General features: G+C 39.6%; 1 protein-coding gene across 1 annotated transcript in view; it reads left to right on the top strand.

Annotated features, from left to right (window-relative positions):
- CNTNAP5 (contactin associated protein family member 5) overlaps nt 1–17,436 on the top strand; it is a 200,544-nt gene that overhangs the window by 165,087 nt on the left and 18,021 nt on the right. The window contains exons 18-20 of the mRNA XM_053983157.1: nt 179–418; nt 1,740–1,964; nt 16,788–16,918. Coding sequence (XP_053839132.1) covers nt 179–418; nt 1,740–1,964; nt 16,788–16,918 — 596 coding nt within the window. The remainder of the gene's footprint in view (nt 1–178; nt 419–1,739; nt 1,965–16,787; nt 16,919–17,436) is intronic.

Here is a 17,436-nt window from a genome sequence, read left to right as displayed (position 1 = left end):
TAGTTTCCAGGGCTGTCGATCTGTCATATTTTACCACTGTATGCATTGATATATAGTATTTGTTTTTAATTTGTGGATTCATATTTGTACCTCAGTGTACCTCAGGATTGAGCTTCATGGCTTTGGTTACTGTTCAGACTCATCAATACGTGCATGTCCATTTTTCTCTCTTTATCAGGGGGAACAGCTTCCAGACGGAAGGGCTTTTTGGGATGTATTCGATCTCTACATTTAAATGGACAGAAACTTGACCTGGAGGAGAGAGCTAAAATGACACCTGGTGTAAAACCTGGATGCCCAGGACATTGCAGCAGTTATGGGAACCTGTGCCATAATGGAGGAAAATGTGTGGAAAAGTATAATGGTTACTTCTGTGACTGTACCAACTCGGCCTATGAAGGACCTTTCTGCAAGGAGGGTAGGCAGCAAGCTTTGATCCCAGTTATTTGTGCAATAACTCTGAATTACCGCACCATTTCACTCATGTCAGCTTGGTGTCCCCCACATCTCAAGTTGTTCTATAATCAGCTGTCCCTTCAGTGTTCTTAAATGTTTTTCTTAAGCAGGCTCCATCACCTCCATTTGTTGACTTCTCTGTTGGTCTCAGAAATTAAAATGGTGTTAGTTGTACCATAGTTTACCACTATATCTCACTATGATTCCTGTATTCCATTGCATGTAACTGTCCCCAGACATTAGGAAATAGGGCTGAAATGTTTTATAGCAAGTGTTTGATCATGTCTGAATGTTTAGGTTGCTTGTTTTTTAAACCTCATCCTCTTTTGTTCACCTTAACAAATCCTTAAGGTTTTTCTTTACAAAGTTTTAGAGCAGTGATGTGTCAAAAAAGAGGTAGTCTTTTTGTTTGTTTTTTTTTTTTTTTCCCATTCCTGCAACAACTCACCCGAACGTTAAGAAATTTTTAAAATAAGCATGAAGCATTCAGGAGAAAACTGATTTGCATGGTTCAGTCTTTGGTGAATGTGTCCTCAGTGAAACTTTCTGGTGGCTTACAGGAGATGCTGTCAACACCAGAAAAAAGCAGGGCAAATATGGAATATCTAATTTTTTATAGAACATGCTTTCTGGAACTAACAAAATCACTACTCAGGAACAGCAAGGTGCAGTGTGAATTTTTAATTTCCATGGCTGTCCCCCAACCTCACAAATGCAACAGGTTTGCTAAATGGGCTGTATCATCTGCTAGTGTAAATTGGCTTAGTTGTTTAATGAAAACAGAAGCATGAGTTCTAAGGATCTGAGGATGCACAGGTAGATATTTCTCTTTATTTGATGCTCCCAGAGACAGCTTCTCTTACTGGCTGTCTTTGGGCAAAGTGTTGCTTTCATAATTAATTTCTTTAAAAAGGAGACTGGAAAGACCAAATCTATTTTTGGGGCAAGACAGAGAATATTGCCTTTCGTGACACTATCAGAAGATGGTGAACAAAGCATTTCTTTGCCTGACAAACATTTGGGCTGTTCCATCTTGTGGAATTCTGATTCCAGCACTGAAATAGTTGAGTTTATGTCTCCATATAGTGTTTTTCTCTGTGCCAGACAAACAATCTGCAAGGAAGGACACACTGTTGTACAAGTGAAGGAAGGGTGATGTCAGCTGGATCAAGGGTGTTTTGCAGTGTTCTACTTCTGAAGCAGTTAGTTCTGGTCCATTCCTGCCTGGGACATCTGAAAATGCAGTAGCTGAAATAATTCCTTTGGTTTATATCTACTTTCAGAGGTGTCTGCATTATTTGAAGCTGGCACTTCTGTTACCTATACTTTCCAAGAACCTTATCCTGTCACAAAGAATGCAAGCACCTCAAGCTCTGCCATTTATGTGGATGCTGTCGTGTCCAAGGAGAATATTGCATTCAGCTTTCTCACGGCACACACTCCAAGCCTTCTGCTGTACATCAACACCTACTTTCATGAATATTTGGCTGTGATTCTCTCCAAGAATGGTAAGTAGTCTTGATTTGCTACCCAAGGGAGACCCATGCAACTCTGTGAAGTTTTTCGGGGGTTTGTTTGTTTGTTTGTTTGTAGGGTTTTCTTGTGGGAGAATAGTATAGAATTCTGCACTTAAGTTCATTTCTGTGTCTTCAACTTTATCAACTTCATGGTGTTCAGTTTGTGAAATGGCCATCGCTCTTGTTTATGTCCCTTTATTTGGCATTCAGTGCTACACTTGCCTATTCAGTCTTTGAGTAATCATGTTGTTGGGGCTTAAAATGTGTTTTGACTTCCATTTGGCAAGGTTTTACAATAGCAATTCCTTGCTATTTATTCCATAGTGAGATCCATTAGGCCACCAAGATAAGGGAGTGAGAAATACAATGTATGTACAAGAGCACTTGGTGCAGAAATATACTATAATTTTATCCTTCATTCTTTCTTGGGACATGTATTGCTCCTCACTGGATTGTTTCAATGGAATAAAGCCATTTTGTCTAAATATTAAAGCCAGGATATGTCAAAATTTTCTCGGTTAATTGACCCAAACATGAGGTGTAATCCTGTTTCCTGTTTAAAGATACTTAATGTGGGTACTTTTTGAAAATGTGTAAAGATGTTAGGGGCATATACCTTTGTCTTCTCATTAAAACTTGGGCTCCTGAGTCCTTGCAGTGCTTTCAAAAAAATCAATCCAGACAAACATCATCCTAGACAAATGGTGAAATTTGAATTTTCCAAGAGTTATCAGGCACTGGAGTACTGCAAGTGATGAGTAAGCTTATTTGTGACTCAGTGGCCTGTGGCAGAACAATAGAAAGTTAATGTAATGTGGCTGAATATGTAGATTTGACCAAATGATCCAGACCACTCTGAAGCCTTGAAAATTCCAAAATAAGTAAGCTTTCAAGTACTGTAAAAAAATCCATAGGAAAAAAAAAAAAAAAAAAAGTTTTTTTTCTCAGTATGGAGTTTGCAGTAGTTTCTCTCTTGGTTATGTCATGTGGCTAGCATTGAGGCTGGCATGGGATAGTGGATTGGCACCCTAATCCCTGGGAGAGGCCACTGGAATAGTAACTGCGTGAACAGATCTACTCCAAGTGAAGCTTTGGCAGGGAGGTGGGATTCCTGAGGTGACCCTAACCCTCTCCTGTCCAGTCCCAGATTTCCATCTCTAATTTGCTCCTGTAGACATGTGTTTATGATTTTCAGATGTATGAATATTCTAGTGTGTAGCTCCAGGGTGATAGAGGTTAGCCCCTGCTGTGGTAAAACCTTGGAATCTGCTTCTCAGTTACACTCAGGTCTATTGATGCCACTCAGGCAATTGGAAATAGCCCTAAAGTTAATCACAATGTAATATCATTTAAATCACCTTTATTGCTGCCAGAGTAGTCTGAAATGACCTTAAAAACATGAGTCAATTGACTTTTATTGATGGAATACACTATAAGCAACCTATAATTGTGGAGCTCTAGAAGGGGGTCTCTGTGCTTGGGGTTGGGATCAAGACATAAGGATGTCCTGTAGCAGCTCAGCAGGAGCAGAGCTTGAGACAATGAAAATGACCTTTTCTTTTGTCAGCTGCAAATGTCCTATCATTTCCCTTTGACTTAGATGGAAACAGGAACTCTCAGTACATGTGGAAATTAGGTGGAGCAGGTCTCGGCACCGTCAGGCAGTACAAACCATGGTGCTTTCCTCAGATCTGCACCTCTTTTTATTCACTTGCAATATGGTGGTAACAGTTGTTTAGAGGGTTGGTGAGACATCAGGCTCCAAAATTCTGGACAATAAAGTGTAGCACTTTATTTGCACTTTATGCAAAGAATGATTAAGATAACTAGCTGACCTTTGTTAACTCCTGAAAATCTCCTTCAGAATTACTCAGTGCATGCTTCTGTGACATTTTTACAAGACAGACATTTCAGTCATGTGTATTCTCTCCCTTTTTTGACTTTTTTCCCAAATGGAATAATTCATTAAATTTCATGTCCTTTTACTTTTTAGTCTTGTTGGAATTGAAATTATTCCAATGAAAATAGTGTTCAGATATGTTACTCTTTCTTCCTCCAAGAGGTTTATGCTTGCCATAAAGTTACTGGACTATGAATATCAATGTCCTTTGTAGCATTAAAAGTGAGTGTGATTCCTTCTCTCTTATTGGCTCACTTTCAAGGAATCTTGCTGAGTCTGACAGTGTATAGTAGGACATAAGCAGGTCCCTGCTGGATAGCTGATTGGTTAAATAAAGGTTAGGCTCCTGAAGAAATGGGAATGGGCATTCTCACTTAGGAGGTGAACAAACTCTGGAGTAATACTCCTTACCATAATCCCAAGTCCCTTTCCACTTGTTAAAAAAATATGTAGGAACAGTCAATGAATAATTCAATACTTCACTTTTTGTAACTATTTTTGAAGCTACTACTCATGTATTCTGTTATTCCTCTTTTCTATTATGCACAAAATAACTAGGCAAAGTATTAGTTAATAAAAGTGACTATGAGAAGAATGTTTTTCCTACTTCTGACTTCTCTTGTTAAATATTTGACATTAAAGAAGTGAAACTGTTTGCAAGGATTATTCATAATTAGAGTATACTAAAAGGGCTTATATAAAAGTTAACTTGTATAGGCAGCTATGGTCTAATTCAGTCAGGTGTGAAACATTTCCTAAACCTATTGATTTCAGTAAATTTTTATAGATATAATACTTAGAAGCAGTTTCCACCTATAGAACATATTCCATACCACAGAGCTTGTTCTTACCTCTGATCAATGGACTCATGTCCTAGAAGTTTACAGGTAAGGTTTCAAATGCTGATGGTTTTAAAGATGACATAGGGATTGTTTCCTCCATTAGTTAATCCTGATGCCGTGAAATCATGCGTGTGATTTGAAAATTGTATGCGTATAAGAGCATCTTCCTTTCCTCTCCAATCTTTCATGGATTTTTAAATTACAGCTACATATATATGTGTATGTATTGTATATAGATGGGTGTGTGTATATGTACATATACATGTACACATATATGGGTGGGTGTGCATGCAAAACTCATGTAGTCCCATTGGCCCCACATCCAAGAGATTAGCAGTACTGTAATGATTGGCATTTTTAATATCTCGTTCTGTAGAAATTTCAAATTATAGTGCCTGTTACTAAGCTATAGAATATGGGTAAACATCTTCTCAGTGTGTCAATCCACAGAAATGATCCATATCATGGGAAGATGCTACCAAGAAAAGAGCATTTTTTTTTCTTTTCCAAGCTAGCTTTTCACTGTACATTTTTGCAGTTATATGGTTTCACACAGTAACCAGTACCTTTGAATTATTATCTTTGCCTTGCTCCCTAAGGGTAATAAATGATCAGAGAGAAAAGTCTTAAAACAGAGAGTTGAAATAAACTTCATTTCTCCTTTCTTATTTTTTCCTACCCCCCTGCAAATAATCAAATGCAATATGAATATGATGAAATATATTGTCTAGAAATTGTTTTAACAAGTCCTTGATTCTCAGTTTTGTTGTCTTTCTCATGGAAGCAATATGATTCCTAATCTAGAAAAAAAGCAGATAGCTAGCATCAAAGAAGGGAGATAGAATCTCAAACTATGCTAGAGTGATTGAAAAATTATCTGTATTTATTATCTAATATCATAAGAAATTAAACAAATTGAGTCCTTTCTTTCTTTTTCCACGTTTCCAGCATCCATTGCCATCACACTGAGCTGTGTTCTCCATTTCTTTTGGAAAGCAAGACTCTGATTTTGCATAGGAAAGATTAAAGTCAAAGAAAAAGGCACAGTTAAAAAAAGCAGTACAAATGAAAACATCTCAAGTAATTCTTAAGTCTCTGATACTCAGCATACAGTAGCAGAACTTATATCAGCTCCACTTCCCTGACCTAGAAAGTATTGAAATCAGCTGATATTTGAAGTGAATAGGAAAAGAAATCACAATGTGTAACAGAGGTAAGCTGAGTTAACACTCTAAAAAAGCAAAGAAGCAAATATTGTCAGTGAGAAGCTACTGATTCATTTTTTCTTATAAACTCATAATCTTCCGTAATATTCTCCTGTCTCTGAGTCAGAAACAGCTTTTCTAATGAAAGCATGGAAATTCTTATTGTTTTTACATTCAAGTATGTTGAGCTGCATCTCCAACAAGCAAAGCTTTTGTCACTCAGTAGAAAAGAGATGCAAAAAATCCAGTTCAGTCTTTGAGGCAAGGAATCTTTTGATCCTGTTCACACTGTACACTTTGAAGTTCAATGGGTCAAAACTAAAATGGGAAATAGGACTTGTGTGGATTTCAGAGGGTGAATCTTCTGGTTCCTTTTCCTTACTTTCCTTCCTGTCTTAGTTTTGGAACATGAACTAACTGCTTCAGAAGGACCCTCTCGACTACTCTATTGCTTGTGCAGTTATCTTCTCTATTGAAAGCACCTTGTGCCTTACAGACTTGCAGGAGGCATTGAACAACCTGCACAGTTTATGTGACTGAAGTGGGAAATGGTGACAAGGTTCAGGTATAGTTACTTTTAACAGATCAGGAGCAGGAAAGAAGGTGATGTTGGGAAGTGTGGGAGTCAGCTTTGTAGAGGAGACAAAAAACTGAGTGACTGAGGATTGTTCCCAGTCTAACTCTGGTTCACAGCCATTATGTGGCAGATAGCATGTATGTCTTCTAAATATAATTGCAAGCAACTGTTGCAGTTGGCCCCTGAAATCTTATGTTATTTACTTAGTGAGGGACCAGAGACAGTTTGATCAGTGATGATGAATATAAAAGAAATTTTCCCCAGTTGCCTTAAATGAGAAGCTGGCTTTGGTACCAGGAGTAGGCAGGGTTGGGGTGGCAGGAGATCTGTCAGCTTATTTATCTAAAGAGAGAGACTTCTGTTGTTAGAAATCACTCTGGTCACTTAGATGTTTCCTTGCTGTAAGCACACTTCACAGAAAATAGGAGTGCTGATTAGAGTTTTCACTTCAAATCCACTACTGAAAAGTCTTTGAGGAAAAAGGTGGACTTGGCACCCAAACCCAATTCTGTCTTATGTTTGTGTTAGCATATGGCACTTTAAATTTCTAAGTGTGCAAAACTAACTTGAAAGAAGAAGCTGCCATAAAATTCAGCCAAGGACTCTGGCAGATCTCTATCTCTGCTTTCCAAGAGGAGAGAACTGAAAGATCCGTCTCATTAGCTGAATTCATGGACATGTTTGTACTCATGAAGATTATTTTGCCATACTGGAGGGCCAATAGATGTTCTGGAGACCCACAAGGGAAAACAAGGGAACTGTAATTAGATTATGTATAGCAGGAAAGGTTGAACAGGCTGAATAATTGATCTGTGCTCTGGCTATGTACAGACTGACTTTGAACTTACTGTTGCCTGGCATAAAACTCCAGACCACTGGCTGAAGATAATCAGCTGGGAAGAAAACCTGTGTTCCAATTTGCTTATAGGAGGTGTTTATATCCCAGAAGACTTGAGTTCCTAGTTCACATTTTCCAGCTGATAAGTCATTTTTATTGTTGGATTTCCCTGGAACTTTCCTGAAAGGAATGAGAGGAAGGGCAGAGGGTCCTGTCTGAATAGATGCTCCATATATTGTGTGTATGTATATGTGTATATATATATATATATATATATATTCTCTCCAGTATTTCTGAAAGAAGGGTATTTCAGGACTCCTTTTATTGAAAGCTTTAGCCTCGAAAATTGATAGGTGTCGATTTTCAGTTACTTTTAATTTAAGATTATCTGTGTTGTGGACAGACTGAGCTGTGTACTAAGCACTGTACTTCAGCAGAACCATTGATTTAAGTGCTGCCTTGGAGCAGTGCAGCTCTTTGTACACAACAGAGAGACCAATACCTGGAAGACTGAGTCTGGGTCCAAACAAATCTCCTCCTCTGTCTTGTATGTGGTGTTCCTGTTAACATGTTAATTTTTCCATATAGTATCCATTTAGTATCAGCTTATCAGTTATCCTGTCTGCATCATGAACAGGTGATTCCTTCCTTCTTGCCTTTCTTGGTGGAATTGGGTGTTTATGTCCTAGTTTTTACAAGTGGAGTGGCCTTCAGGAACTGCAGGGCAAAAGTCTGGAGCAAGGTAGATGTACACTTGGTGAAAGAGGATCAGATCTGGGATTGGGCATTAAGCAAACTGGGCACACATAAATCCATGGGCCCTGGTGGGATGCACCCACAAGTGCTGAGAACTGGAAGATGTCATTGCAAGGACACTCAAAAGGCAATGGGCACAAACCAAAAACGTGAGACTTTTAGTGTGAGAGTAACTGAGTACTGGCACATCATGCCTAGAAAATTGTGCAGTCTCCATCCTTGGAGGTATTCAAAAGCTACCTGGACATGGCCCTGGAGGGCTGACCTGCCCTTGAAGAGTCTTTTTAGTGGGACAGGGATGGACATCATGTCCTCCCGAGATCCCTTACAACCTCAGCCATCCCATCATTTTGTGAAAAATCACAAAAGTATGCATTTGAAGGTATATTACTAGAAGTTAATATGTATAAGCATATATTTTACTAGAGAAACGTCATTACAATGCTACCATTATATGGTTCTTGCAAAAGGATTTTTACTAGGTAAATTATTCATTCTGTCTCTAATTTTTCCCTTTAGATGACTTAAGAACATGAGTCAGTTCTTTGTATCCCAGTGGTTGCAGCTAGTTTTTGAAAGGTTGCTATAATCACGAGGTCACTCACTAAAGGATCCAACATCTCCATTCACAGAGACTGGCAAAACCCATGAAATAGGCAATCCTTAGATCGACTTGCTGGTCGGAGGAGCAGAAAATTTCCCAGAGATTCCTGATCAGCCAGGCAATTCCTCTAGAGCTCAACACAAACAAGGATCATTAACCTCAGAAAGCCATTAATCCACAAAGTTCTGTGCTGCCTGTATTATGAGTTAAGAATGAAAAGGACATTTTAGAAGCAGCATATGATTACTTTTCACTAGTTTTGTCTAAGAGATTATTGCTCGCTCTTCTGCTCAGGCATCGTGCAGTGCTCAAATTGCTTCTTTTTTTCCTGTTCATACCATCTTTTTTTCTGTGTTCTCATTGCGGAACATAATGGCTATTTGTTAGGTCGGCATGACACAAGTCCTTGCTTGAACAGGCATCTGTACTGCCAAAATGGAAAGAAGAATGGTTAAAAGATATTAGGAAAAATGGAAAAATGAGCCAGAATCTCTGTGAGGGCAGGCTGGGATGACTTTCTCAGGGTATTAAAACAACAGGTTGGTCTTTTTTTTCCCAAGAGCTGTTCACACAGCATTAATGATGTTGCATAAATTTGCAAAGCAAGGTTGAACTTTTGGAATAAAATTCCTAGGATGATACTTTATATTCCATTCACTGGGTAAAGCATAAAAACTCTTCCTGCCATCCTGGCTGCTCTGTGAGTCTTAAGTAAAATGTATAGCAGGAGATGGAAGATTCAAGATTCTTCTTCACACAAAGGTGAGTAAACCATAGGGCCTTCTGAATGTCTGAGTGTGAGACAATTAGCATCCAGTGTTTAAAGACAGAAAGGGAGATTTGAGCAGAGATATGAGTATCAGGTCTAAAAGTATGACACAGAGGCTTCATATCATGAAGTTTAACAAGGCTAAGTGCAAGGTCCTGAGCATGACTGTGGGCAATCCCAAGCACACATATAGGCTGGGTTGAGGCCAGCCCTGGGGAAAAAGACTTGGGAGCTTTGGTTAATGAGAAGCTCAAGGTGACCTGGCAGTATGATCTCACAAGATAGAAAGCCAACCAGACCCTGCATGGTCCCTGCATCCAAAGCAGTGTGGCCTTCAAGTCAAGGGAGGGGATTCTCCCCCTCTACTCCACTATAGTGAGATCCCACCTGGAGCACTCGAGCAGCTCTGGGGTCCCAGCATAAGGAGGACATGGTCCTGTTGGAGTGAGTCCAGAGGAGGGCTACAAAAATGGTCAGATGGCTGAAGCACCTTTCCTGTGAAGACAGGCTTGGAAGAGAGTTGGGGTTCAGCCTGGAGAAGAGAAGGCTCTGAGGAGACTTGGACCCCTTACGGTCTTAGAGGGGGGCTACAAGAAAGCTGGAGAGGGACATGTTACCAGGATATGGAGTAATGGGGCAAGGGGGTATGGCTTCAAACTGAAAGAGAGTGTGTTTAGATTTGTTAGGAAGAAATTCACTGTGAGGGTGCTGAGGCCGTGGAATGGGTTGCCCAGAGAAGTTTTGGATACTCATCCCTGGAAGTGTACAGGACTAGGTTGGATATGACTTTGAGCAAGCTGGTCTGATGAAAGGTGTCCCTTCCCATGTCCCTCTCCCAATGGCGGGGAAGTTGGAGCTAGGTGATCTTTAGGGTCCTTTCCAATCCAAACCATTCTATGATTCTGTGATAGGCTTTGTTAATGACAAGTCTTAAAGTGAAAGTGTTTAAAAATTTCAAAGAGTCTTTAGAAAAGGTATGGTTTAAAATTTACTAGAATAAACTTACCATCAGAAATCAGGTGGTTTCAGAGAGATTTAACTGCAACTGAAACCCTCATTTCTCTTCTTCATCTTTATATTCAATCACCTTCAGGGAAAAAATGGTAGTTAATGTTGCATCACTTTGTAAAAGAAACAGTAAACACTTCCTTCACCAAAAAGAAATACCTATGAATGTTGAGATAATGATAATGACTAATAGTGTTTTTTTTAAATTGCTCCTGCCTTGGAGGTTTCATGTCATTTTCCAATGGATGAACATTCATGTATTTTACCAGTGGATAAACTGTGGCATAAAGGAAGACAGCAGCCATCAAGCTGGTAGATCCCAAATTGTGGCAGCGCTCTATTGCCTCCAGGGTACATAAAAGCACCACTGTGTATGCTTCCCCATGAGCTGAACTGGAGAGACAGTTTTTATTATTCTCCCACATCCATGGGTTAGCCCTATTCCCATTTTAGACCCAGCCACATCACCACGAGCTGGTTTGTTCAGATAAAATGTCCCCTTAAAATCATTGCAATAAGCTCTGTGTTTAGGCCACTCAGTGTGTGCATCACGAGCTCTCTGACTGTGGTCCTCTGGGTAATGTTTTAGAGTCTGCTATATTTTCTACCTTTGAAGCAAGAAGCATCTGCCCATTCCTTGTTAATTGCTGGTCAGTCTGTGTTCAGCCAACTGGCAGCTGGTGGGAATGAGGTGTCTGTGAAGGTTAAACACATTTCTCAGTCACGTAAGGGAACCAGCTACATTTATTGATGTTTAAGTGACAATCTCAATCTGGGTCCAGCTGTCTAGCAGGATTGTAAAGTGAACTGAGGTCATGGGCCTCCAGATCAGCTCCTTTTGCTGTGTGTGGTTTTTTTTTTCTAAGTTGAAGAAATGCAATGTGAAGAGCAAGTGTTGTTTTTCTTTTTTTTTTTTTCCCTTAGATATAGGATGGCCTGAAATGATCCTTGAGTCCTGAATGTCTCAAGCATTGAGTGAGATGCATTCAAATAACTTTCTATTTTTTTTTTTTTTTTTTATTACAGGAAGAGACTGAAAAAAATTAAATAGTGGATTTTTCTTTTAAACCCTATGAAACAGTAATGTCTAAGCAAGTGTAATAGCTGAGTAGTGATATCAGCAAACACGCTTAACAGTTTTTTTTGTTTTTTCCATGCAAAACAAATAGCAAGAGCCACCCCCTAAATAAATGCAAGTACTTTCTTAGTTAAATGCCACTGGACACTGAAGAGATGAGCTCTGTTCTTAAAATCACCAGCAGCACTTCCAATGGAGAGTAAATTTACTGAGTAAATATCCCTGGGGAGAAGCTGCTAATTAAGGAACATGTTTCTAAGCCAGCTGCTCCTAACCGAGAAAATGGTGGTTCATTTTTAAATATCTAGGCTATGAAGAGGGACACTGCCACACTGAAATTGTGCAAGTTCCCAGAGATATATTTTGTGGTAGAGATGACTGAAAAGTGGCATGTGTTGTTCTGCAATCAGGAGTGAACAAACATTTATACCTCATGAGCTGCAAATGTCTTTTGCACCAATACTTTACATTTTTTTAATTTAATTTTTTTTTTCATAATTGCAACATCAGTAGCCTCACTAATATGTTCCATCCTTTGTTTAATTTGTGCTTTCCTTAATTATTTTCTCTTTTAGCTACAGCTTGGGTGAGTCTGGAGAATGCATGTGGTGGTGTAGTTAAAGTCCAGCAGTCAAACAAGGGTGACTGCCAATTTGAGACAGCTGTAACAAGTTTTGCTACTCCTAAACACTTTTCTGGGTGACTCTGAGGCAGCAAGATGTGCAGGGGTTGTCCAATGCCCTTTTATCTAATGCAGTGTTTCACTATTTCATGCATACACATTTACCCCAAATGAGAGTTGTCAGCTGCCCTGGTTTAAATGCATAAATGATGTTACACTATGGTGATAAATTTGTACGTTTTATATGTGCCACCCACATGTGCTCCCTGAATTAACCTCAGCTTCTCTGAGCAGAGCAAGATGTCTCACCAGCTGCTCCAGCCAGTTTGAGTCATTAAAAAGTGCTGTTGAAGTTGGCGAGAGTCATTGGGTTCAATTTGGGCTTGTTTAAAACCAGTTTCCATGAATAAAGGTCCTGCAGAGAAGTCTCAGACTTACACAGATGTGATTCCCTTCCTTGCTGTTTGGTCCTTCAAGATGAAATGACACAAGACCTGTGGTCTTGGTGACATGTGTGACAAGAATTTGACTTAAGAATGATGGATTTACAGACCAAATTCCTGATAATCCATTTCTCTTTTCTGCAAAGCTGCTTTAATCTTGTTGCCAAGTACCTAGCACTGGCTGAGGTCTTTCAAACAAGGGAGTCTTTTTCTGAGCTGGAACACTCTGTGTAACATTTTCCCTTTTCTGGGTGATGATTTAAAATTCACTGTTTGATTTTCAACACAAGCTTTGGCAGTCCAGAATGAATGTAAAGTTGGTGGGCATAGGCCACAAAGCCAACAGGTTATTTCTGACATTCCACTCAGACCCTGCTGTAGACACAGACAGAAGAAAGGCAGCTCTCCTGTTGACATGTTCAATCAGCACAGGTTTGGGACATAGAATATGTAACACCATGGCCACACTATTTCTTCACACTGTGCAGTCTAGGAATATTTTTTTTTTTTGTTCTTCAGACTGAACACTTTGACATCTCTAATCAGTTTTGTATCCTTATTACCACTAGACATAAGAGCTGCTACAGCAGCTTATCCTTAGAAAAAAAGAAGCAGTTTGAAGGCACCATGCTGTTCCTGTAGCTGCCTGGAGGTTGGTTATGCTGGCACTGATCATTAGTGTTCTTCTAGCAAGTACAAGTGCTGGCCTCCATCATCATTGAAAGAGTGTCCTAGGAGTGTTTTGTTTCAGAAAAGCCACCTCAGACTTAGTCACCAGCATGGGATGACATAAATACTGCCCTTTGCTCTCTGTTTCCCAGGACTTCCCTCTGCACAAGGGAACCCCCAGGAATTCTGTTAAAATGTCTCTTAGCTGTTTGATACCATCAGGGGGATGTCATTCAGCCCCACAATCGTGGATTTTATTGTTGCAGGTTGCAGACTGAAGAGCACAGTGATGTGTGGCGAGCCAACTTTGACACTGGCAGTGTCCTCATCCCAGCAGTATGGCAGCCCACATGGAATAATTTCCTCAGGAAGTGCTGAAAAGAAGCCATGCTGTGCTAACTCTATGGCTAAGCTAAGCCTACCCCCCCCACTCAGGCTGCTCTAGAGGCAGAATTCAAAGCTGAAGGGGATGGATAACTACAATAATCGTGTGAATGTCTCTTATCTAATACTGCTGGGGTAATGTGCCCACTAAAATTTTTCATCCCAAGGCCAAAAGAAGGATATCTTTCTTTTCCTTTTTCTCTCTCTCCCTTATTGTCTTAACAACTGCTCGAGCAATTCAACATACATTAGAGAAGGAATGCAACTGGTTGTGCATTGCTTGAGCATTATGATACTCCAGGTGTGCATGCTCAGACATGGAGAGTTGAAAAGAGGATGACAGGCATGACTACAACAAGACTGGCAGAAATTGCACTGCTCATGATTAGTGTGAACCCCTGTTGTGAGGCAAAAATGATGCAAAATAGAGAATAGGGAGAATAGAGCTGGTTTATGCACTGATTTCCATTTGCAGTTACTGACACTGGGCTGATGTGATGGAGAAAGTCAGTGGACCAGATAATCAAAATTCAGAGGACAAAATAAAATTCTTAATAATAATCCTAATTAACAATCCATTTATTTTACTTGTCAAGTAATAAAATAACAATTTAATCTGCCAGGAAAATTATACTGTAATCTGAACACAGAAGTTTCAGTATTGAAAGCAAGACAAAATTAACTCTCATCTACAATGGTGAAAATTTGAAAGCACCTCGGTAGATAAGCTCATGTACTTCTGGTTTATATTAATACAAATTTGACCCCAGGCAAAATGCCAGCTTGAATTCAATAGTTTTGAAGAGCAGCTGTCCATAAAAAGAGTTGCCACTGGAACTCAAAGCAATTTAACAAAATAAATTTCTATTCACTGATCTCTTTACATGATTTGATGTGAAATTGAACCATTTTAGAAAGTAAGTTCTACTCTTAATGGATGCCAAGAGCCTCCTCCATTGTCTCCCAAAAATGGAACAGGTGGGTTTTGGTTTAAAAACAGTGCTTCCCTGACAAAGTCAATGGGTAAATCCCTGTTTGCTGCAGCTGAGAGCCTGCATAGACTACATGTCATGCTGGGTCCCTTTGAACACAGACGTGCTGGTTGTTGTTATTGATCACCTGCATACAGTGGTACCAGTTTTAATTTTATATCCATGTGTGTTCATAGCCTTCAAAAAGAGCAAAGGTTTTTTCACATTTACAAACTAAAGTCACAGACCATGTCCAGGCCCAGTTCCATTTTCTGTTTTACATCCCTTGTAAAGGCCCCAGGTAAGAGGCAGCCTATAAAGTGCTTCTGCTGAGACATTTTTATTTTGGACCAATCTGTTAGACTACCATATTTTAGTTCCATCTTACTCTGTGTGGTTATTTTGGCTGTGGTGTGCAGGGCCAGTCAACCTTTCTACTTTCTATCAGCTCTCCCACTGCCCAGAGCAAATCCTTGCACTTGGGCTTCTTTTCTCATGTATTTCTAAAGTGTTTCTAAGATGTTTACACTGTTAATCCCTGTTGATGCACCTTCCACTCAGTACCAGATAATGTGATGGTGATTTAGGTTTGGACCTTTGAGTGTGACAGTCATGGTGATAGACAGCACCTCCTTGCCCTGACTATGCAATGAGGGCTGGGAGCTGTTCACTATGATTTGGGGCAGCTGAATTGGGACCTATAATATCACACTGAATAATTTAGCAGTTTTTACTGACCTTGATGTCTTCAAAAATTCCCCTCTAATGTCCATAGCTATGTGTGAGAATTTAAATGTCTTTTATAGCTTTTTTTTTTTTTTTCACTTTAAAATTTCTCCTGGTCCAGCAGACTTCTCAATCAGCTAAAAAGCCTTCATCCTAGTAGATCATTCTCATTTTCCCTCTTGATTTTGAAAGATTTTTTTCTATCCCACAAATCCCAGAGAGTGTCAGTGCTCATCTGGGACATACTGAATTTTGTAAAACTTTTGTTTTTAAAGTACAGCTCTTAGGAGGAAAACATCCTGGCAAGGGAAAAGGAGAGGGAATGATCTTAACTGCACTAGGGATTCCATCTTGAAGGACTACCAACTTCACTGTGAGGTTTGTAGAGGTGGAAAAATTCCTGATGATTTTCAGAACAGGGAATAAATGCAGGATCGTTTCTCAGGGTTGGGGTGCTGTCAGCATTTATTTTCTCTTTGGAGACAGTTAAAAATAGCACCTGAAAAGCTTTTGAATTCTCTGGTACTAAAGTTCCATGAATTTTGGTTGCTGATGCATAAAAAGAGTTCAGAAATTTCAGGTTGTTTTGCTCTGCTACCTAATCCCCCAAGAAAAGTATGCTTGAAAGGATTTTACTAGAATAGTTCCTTTTTCTTTTAGATTATGCCATATGTAGCTCCATGTGTGTGTATATCTATATCATCTATATCTATCTATATCTATAATCTATACACATTTCCTGTAGTCATTTGTTGAAGGATTAAAATTCATACTGGATTCCTCATTTCCTTGTGCATTTTGATTTGTTATGGTACTGTTATTTATCAGAAGTCACAATGCTTTTTTTGATAGCAAGATTGAATGAGATGTTTGCATTAATTTTTATATGAATTACATTAATTCCTTCAAATATGTTAGAAGTAAAGGTACTTCTTTATTTCATATGATAATGTAAGTACAGGCCTATAACTTAAGTTATAATTCTTACACTTGTCTTCTGTGTTGTCTGTTACATCTGGATGAAAAGAAATGATAAAAACCCAGCATTATTAGTTTAGCAGAGCAGTGCAAGCCCTGCATGCCCTCTGCTGGAAGTGATCCCTCGCAGGATGATGTAGATCAGCTATGGCAGCGCTCAATGTCTGACCTACAGACAGACACACTCACCTTTGATATACTTACTTACTCATTATGTGTTTCCATAGCAGTTTGTTAACCCAGTAGGAAGGAAAGCTCCTCCAGTGCATTATTTTCGTCACACTTTTCATTACAGCTTGATCTCTTTCAACCTGCTTCTTGACTTATTAACCTTGTTACTCCATAGCAATAAAAAGAAAATTAGATATTTGTTGTGTAAAGTTATTGAATGATATCACATTACTGACACAGGTTTTATATGTACAATTTTTCTCTGCTTTTAAGGAAGTTTACAGGTCCGATACAAGCTAAGTAAGGATGGGCTCCTCATTTTCACCATTGACTCTGGAAATTTTGCCAACCGAGAGCTGCACCGTGTGAAGATTAACAGGGAAGGCAGAGAGCTTGTCATTCAGGTATTCCATGGCTTATGCTGAGTGTTAAATAACACTTCAGGCCACAGACACTGGCACAGGTTGCCCAAAAAAGTTGTGGATTGCCATCTCTGGCAGTGTTCAAGGCCAGGTTGGACAGGGCTCTGAGCAGCCTGGTCTATCAGTGGGTGATGTCCCTGTGCACAGCAGGAGGGCTGGAACGAGATGGTCTTTAAGGTCCCTTCCATCCCAAGCCATTGTATGATTTATGAATTCTGGGAATCAGACTCCCTCATCTCAATGCCTCATCACTGGCAGGAGGCAAAGGAGGAGGCTGAATCACACTGATTCAGCAGCAGAACAGCCCTGTAGCTTCATGCAGAGCTCCATCTGGACCTATTCAAAGAGTGCCCAGCAGTGGTGTTTTCCACTGAAGCGTCCTTCCCTTGCTTCTGACAAACTGTGAATTAGGAAACACCTTTGGCCAGAAGTTCATCTGGACCACTGAAGTGGTTCTGGGGCTTAGGAATGTCTGTGTGATCTGTAGTCTCCATTGAAAC

This window comes from Vidua macroura, chromosome 7 (assembly GCF_024509145.1).
Source record: "Vidua macroura isolate BioBank_ID:100142 chromosome 7, ASM2450914v1, whole genome shotgun sequence".
NCBI lineage: Eukaryota > Metazoa > Chordata > Aves > Passeriformes > Viduidae > Vidua > Vidua macroura.
The sequence above is the reverse complement of the archived record's forward strand: the minus strand, read 5'-3'. Positions and strand labels throughout refer to the sequence as shown.